Genomic DNA, 6,425 nt, shown 5'->3' with positions numbered 1-6,425 from the left:
ATACATACATACACACACACACACACACACACACACACACACACACACACACACACACACACACACACACACACACACACACACACACACACACACACACACACACACACACACGAGGTGGTCGAGACACCCTGGGCACATTTTTAAGAACGATACCTACAACAACCAACTAAGTTTATTATTGTTCTTTGGTGCAAAACAAAACATGATCACTCGTAAATGGATGTGACTACTTCAACACGCACAGGCATCACGTGATACGCAGCAGGGTGAGGTGCATCATGTGATATGGATCAGGGTGAGGTTCGCTCACTGTGCTGCACACTTTTGTCTTTGCTTAGTTCAGTTCATTGTGAATGAGACACCCTGATATGACGGAGGATATCGTGAGACAGAAAATTCGCACTGTACGTTTGTATTCTGTATCTGGAAATCCGGCTGAAGTTCACAGACAACTTGTGAAAGAAAGTGGCGCAGACGCAATTGACAGAAGAACCATTGGCAGAATAAACAAGCAGTTTGATGAAACCGGCAGCATTCTTCCAAAACAGTGACTAGGTCGGCCTCGTACTGTTCGAACTGAGGGAAGCAGAGCGGTTATTCAACAACAACTCGACAGTAACACACCATTAACAACTCGTCGTTTATCAAACGTCATCAATATAAGCTGATCATTGATTCGAAGAATACTAAAAGACCTTAATGCGAAACCATACATACCCAGATTAATTCACCAACTATCTGAGGATGATTTTGACAGGCGTGTTGAGGCATGTGAGACATTGCTTGGGTTAATGGATATGGACAATGATTTGCAGAACAGGATCTTGTGGTCAGATGAATCCAAGTTTACTTTATCTGGTTCTGTGAATCATCATAACAGCATGATATGGGCAGCAGACAACCCACAATTTACTGTTGAGCACAACGTCGAGTATCAAACTAGTGTGTCCGTCTGGGCAGCCATTTCTTCTGGAGGCATTGTTAGACCGATATTTTTTGAAGAAAATGTGAATTCTGCAAATTACCTTCTAATGTTGGAGCAGCATGTATTTCCACTCATGATGGCAAAATGTTGTTCATGCATGATGGTGCGCCTGCTCATTATGTTGCCAGTGTACGCCAGGCCCTCAATTTGAACTTTACAGACAAATGGATTGGCCGCCGTGGTCCCGTCCAATGGCCGCCGCAGTCTTGTGATTTAACACCCTGTGATTTCTTCCTTTGGGGTTTCCTCAAACACCAAGTGTATGCGAGGATTCCTATGACCCTTAGATACTTGAAACAATTCATCCGTAATGAGACTGCTGCCTTAACAACTGAAACATGCAGAACTGTGTGTCAGTGTGTTTCGTCATGGCTACAGCTGTGCATAGGCAATGAAGGAAAGCAGTTTGAACATTTGAACTGATCTGTTTCATGTATATTAGACTGATTAGACTGTTTAACGAGTATTCATATTTTGTTTTGCACCAAAGAACAATAATAAACTTGGTTGTTTGTTGCAGGTATCATTCTTCAAAATTTGCCCAGGCTTTCTGGTCCACCCTGTATATATAAAATAATTCCTTCCATTATTTACTTCATCTATTCCAGGTCGCACGTGACCATATTTATTACCTCCTGTTCCCAGATGCCCGCATGCTGAGATAGGATCTTCAGCGCCTCGAGACTGCCCAGCTTGTCTCCAATGAAGGGATCACGGGAGAGCAGGCGGGCAGTGGATAGACAAGGAATCACGAGGGGGGAGCATGGTGGTGGAGCTGACAGACGGTCCAAAAGGGCAGATGCCAGTTGCTGGTGGTCGTGGAGTGGGGATGAGGTGGGGTGATGATTGGGGAGGAAATAGGGGTGGTGGTTGGTTTCAAACTGTGGTATATGAATTAATACAATGAATCTTATATAAATGAGATTATACTCACAGTGCTATTATTCAGGTTTATTATCACAGTTTAATAACAATGTGCTTTTCTCTCGTGTTTTTGATCAGCAGTGTGATAGAAGCATATAAACCTTCACCACCACCTTCCACCCCTCCTCCCCCCCCCCCCCCCACCCCCATAGCAAAAACAAAGGTATAGTTTTCATGTAATTCATCATGATTCTGTTTAAGAGATTGGGAAAAATAAAAACAAGCGTATGTCACAGAACGAGTAAAATGATGGGCAAAATTAGTGTTCTTAGCACAAACCTTTCCTTCCTCACCATCCTCAAGATCAAATTTGAAAGTCTCTGCATGCTGAGGGTGGGCAGGAAATTGGAAAGGGAAGAGAGAACATGAATTGGATAATAAAATATGAGATTGATGAAGTAGATGTGGGAGGGGAGCGGGGACAAGAGTGGAAAATGGGTGTGGCTGCTGTGCTCCAAGGAAAAGCAGGGTGGGAGTGAGGGGAGGTGTGGAGAAAGGGCAGATGGGTGGTGGTGGTTAAAAAAAGAGCAGAGGGTGGTGGTGGTGGTGGTTAAAAAAGAGCAGAGAGGGTGATGGTTGGAAAAGGGCAGAGGGGTGGTGCTGGTGGTGGTTGGAAAAGGGCAGAGGGGTGGTGGTGGTGGTTGGAAAAGGGCAGAGGGGTGGTGGTGATGGTTGGAAAAGGGCAGAGGGGTGGTGGTGGTTGGAAGAGGGCAGAGGGGTGGTGGTGGTTGGAAAAGGGCAGAGGAGTGGTGGTGGTTGGAAAAGGGCAGAGGGGTGGTGGTGGTTGGAAGAGGGCAGGGGGTGGTGGTTGTTGGAAGAGGGCAGAGGGGGGGTGGTGGTTGGAAAATGGCAGAGGGTGGTGGTGGTGGTTGGAAAATGGCAGAGGGGTTGTGGTGGTGATTGGAAAAGGGGCAGAGGGTGGTGGTGGTGATTGGAAAAGGGGCAGAGGGTGGTGGTAGTTGGAAAAGGGGCAGAGGCTGGTGGTGGTGGTTGGAAAAGGGGCAGAGGGTGGTGGTGGTGGTTGGAAAAGGGGCAGAGGGTGGTGGTGGTGGTGGTTGGAAAAGGGGCAGAGGGTGGTGGTGGTGGTTGGAAAAGGGGCAGAGGGTGGTGGTGGTCGTGGTTGTATAAGGGGCAGAGGGTGGTGGTTGTATAAGGGGCAGAGGGTGGTGGTTGTATAAGGGGCAGAGGGTGGGGGTGGTGGTGGTTGTATAAGGGGCAGAGGGTGGTGGGAGTTGGATAAGGGGCAAAGGGTGGTGGTGGTTGGAAAAGGGGCAGAGGGAGGTGGTGGTTGGAAAATGACAGCGGGGTGGTGGTTGGAAAAGGTTGGATGTGGTGGAGGAGCCAAGGGGTAGAGAGGACATGGGTGGAAGGGTTGGGGATGGGAAGGGAGAGGAGTTAGTGGTTTCGTGGTAAAAACGATAACAAGCTCGACATGGCAAGCTGATCCAGGAGAAAAACGCGATGTTGGGAGCAGCAACTTCCGGTCACACATTCGATAACATAATGATCAATACTGGACCCGATGAGGGCAACAGCCGATATAAATGATCGTTACCAATCGATACGATTCGCACAAAACTATCAAGTACGGCAAAAAATACAAACAGATCAAAGCATTAAAGAGCATGGCGGCCTCACTTTGGAGCAGAAATCCTGCAGAGCTGCGACGACCGCGTCCTCTGGTCCCTCACGGACGGCCAAGAGCACCGCCCCCAACGCCATTGCTCGAAACACGGCGGTCAGGAAGGAACACCACGTGACGCTTTCCTGCACAAAAATAATTAATAAACAATGCTCGCTGCTGTTGTTGTTGTTGTTGTTGATGATATTATTATTCTAATTTTACATCCCTTTCGTGCATATATTATACTAGCGTGACTCGGCGCGCTGCGCGCGCCTCACCACATGCCACTTCAGAGGGATAGGCATCTTTGACCATTTTGGTGTCTTTTGGGTCTTCAGGGCCATTTGCGTCTTCAGGGTCTTTTGGATCCTCTGGGCCTTTAAGGTATTTTGGGTCTTTGGGGTGTTTGGGGTCTTCGGGGTATTTAAGGGTCTTTCAGGTCCAAAGGATCTTTGGGGTCTTCAGTGTGTTTTGGGTCTTCAGGGTGTTTTGCGTCTTTGGGGTATTTTGGGTCTTCGGGGTCTTTTGGGTCAGTTGGGACTTCGTTGCCATTTAAGTCTTCAGGGTATTTTGGATCGTCTGGGCCTTTAAGGGTATTGTGGGTCTTTGGGGTGTTTTGGGTCTTTGGGATCTTTGGGGTATTTGGCGTCATCAGGGTCTTTAAGGGTCTTTGTAGTCTTCAGTGTGTTTTGGGTCTTCAATGTGTTTTGGGTCTTTGGGGTATTTTGGGTCTTCAGGGTCTTTTGGGTCTTTATTATTATTCTTCTAATATTTTGGGTCTTCGGGGTGTTTTGGGTCTTTTGGGTCTTCAGGGTGTTTTGGGTCTTCAGGGCCTTTAAGGAAATTTTGGGTCTTTGGGGTGTTTTGGGTCTTCGTGGTCTTTGGGGTCTTCGAGCTTTTGGGTCTTCAGGGTATTTTGGGTCTTCAGGGTCTTTTGGGTATTTAAGGGTATTTTGGGTCTTCAGGGGTCTTGGTGGTGTTAAGGGTCTTGGGGGCTTTAAAGGGTCATCAAAGGTCTGAGGGGGTCTCAGCAGTCCAAACGTAATTAAGTGTTCATGGACCGTGTTTTGGGTGTAAATTTTAGTTGAAGAACCAGAAGAAGAAATTTTGGTCGCATATAAACAAACATAAGCATATACGTTTGCTCTATATTTGCTCCTCTCCAATCCCTCACACTCTTCTCCAATCCCTCACACTCCCCTCCAATCGCTCCTCACTCTCCTCTCCAATCGCTCCTCACTCTGCTCTCCAATCGCTCCTCACTCTCTCCAATCGCCCATCACACTCCAACCCCTCGCTCCTCACTCTCCAACTCCTCGCTCCTCGCTCACCAACTCCTCGCTCCTCACTCTCCAACCCCTCGCTCCTCGCTCTCCAACCCCTCGCTCCTCACTCTCCAACTCCTCGCCCCTCACTCCAACTCCTCACGCCTCACTCTCCAACTCCTCGCTCCTCACTCTCCAACCCCTCGCTCCTCGCTCTCCAACCCCTAGCTCCTCACTCTCCAACCCATATCTCCTCACTCTCCAGCCCCTAGCCCCTCACTCTCCAACTACTCGCTCCTCACTCTCCAACTACTCACTCCTCGCTCTCCAACCCCTCGCTTCTCTCCAATTTCTCGCTCCTCTCCAATCCCTAGCTCCTCATTCTCCAACCCCGAGCTCCTCACTCTCCAACCCCTAGCTCCTCTCCAACCCCTCGCTCCTCTCCAACTACTCGCTACTCTCCAACCCCTAGCTCCTCACTCTCCAGCCCCTAGCTCCTCACTCTCCAACCCCTAGCGCCTCACTCTCCAACCCCTAGCTCCTCACTCTCCAACTCCTCACTCGCCAACCCCTCGCTCCTCTCCAACCCCTCGCTCCTTTCCAACCCCTCACCCCTCTCCAACCCCTCACTCCTCTCCAACCCCTCGCTCCTCTCCAACCCCTCGCTCCTCTCCAATTTCTCGCTCCTCTCCAACCCCTCACTACGCACGCTGCACAGTGGAGAGCATTGCACACAGGGGAGAGGAGGAAAGGATCACATTCAGGGGAGAGGAGGGAGCATAGGGTGGGAAGTGAAACTTCCACCTTTACTTGGTTGACTTCATTTGATTTGACTTGAGAGAATGGAGGGTGGAGAACCCGCCTTAACTCTTGTTCATTTATAAATTTGAAAGTATCGAAAACACTTCGTTTTACAAAGTAGAAGCGGATTAAAACCAAACGTTATTAATAAATATTGTATTCCATAGCTGGTCGACATTATTATGTACATTTTTGAAGTACTGTATTGTTTAATTACATAGTTGGAAAAGAGTTGAATCGCCATAAACAAACTCTGTATGTAACCCCAGGAATATGGGAAAATATAATTTGACTTCGGTTCGATCCCGAACTTCAGTATTCAGTCGCCGTACTTTTACCAAGTAATAATATTGTTACAGACGCGGTTGTGGATGTTGGTTTACCGAGCGGTTTGGTATGACCGCGTCTGCACAGTTTATCCGATTATACTCGAACGTTGGCCGAGTCGCGCTATGCTAAATCAATTAAGGAAAGGACACAACGGCTGGATTAAATGACACGACACCAGGGGTACAGTTCTCAAGACCTCCGGAGGAGGTTATAATATTACGGAACGTTAGATTACAAGGACAAGAGAGACAGCATAGGAAGGTAGGCACTTAAATACGGTCTTATAGTAGCCCCGACAGACGACAGATAAACGGGACAAGACTGACTCACACCGGGATTGATGGCAAGGAAGGGCAGGTAGTCGAGGCTCAAGGTGCACCTTGGCGCAGGGGCAGAATCGACCCGGTCCGGTCCAGAGATGCGGGAGGTCTCGTCGCGCTGGAGGTGGCGTCTGTTTCTCCTTCGTGGCTGAGGCGCATCTGACGTCACGTCC

At 48.7% G+C, this 6,425-nt stretch overlaps 1 protein-coding gene across 2 annotated transcripts in view; it reads right to left on the bottom strand.

Annotated features, from left to right (window-relative positions):
- Nucleotides 1-3,674, bottom strand: part of RIC8A (RIC8 guanine nucleotide exchange factor A) — a 26,207-nt gene extending 22,533 nt beyond the window's left edge. For both annotated transcript variants that reach the window (XM_068134096.2, XM_068134097.2), the window contains exons 1-3: nt 3,551-3,674; nt 2,192-2,239; nt 1,621-1,797 (exon numbers count right to left, since the gene is read on the bottom strand). In XM_068134096.2, coding sequence (XP_067990197.1) covers nt 1,621-1,797; nt 2,192-2,239; nt 3,551-3,634 — 309 coding nt within the window. In that variant the 5' untranslated portion in view covers nt 3,635-3,674. The remainder of the gene's footprint in view (nt 1-1,620; nt 1,798-2,191; nt 2,240-3,550) is intronic.
- Nucleotides 3,675-6,425: the final 2,751 nt, after the last annotated feature.

This window comes from Myxine glutinosa, unplaced genomic scaffold, assembly GCF_964187855.1.
Source record: "Myxine glutinosa unplaced genomic scaffold, kmMyxGlut1.1 SCAFFOLD_1960, whole genome shotgun sequence".
In the NCBI taxonomy this organism is placed as follows: domain Eukaryota; kingdom Metazoa; phylum Chordata; class Myxini; order Myxiniformes; family Myxinidae; genus Myxine; species Myxine glutinosa.
The sequence above is the reverse complement of the archived record's forward strand: the minus strand, read 5'-3'. Positions and strand labels throughout refer to the sequence as shown.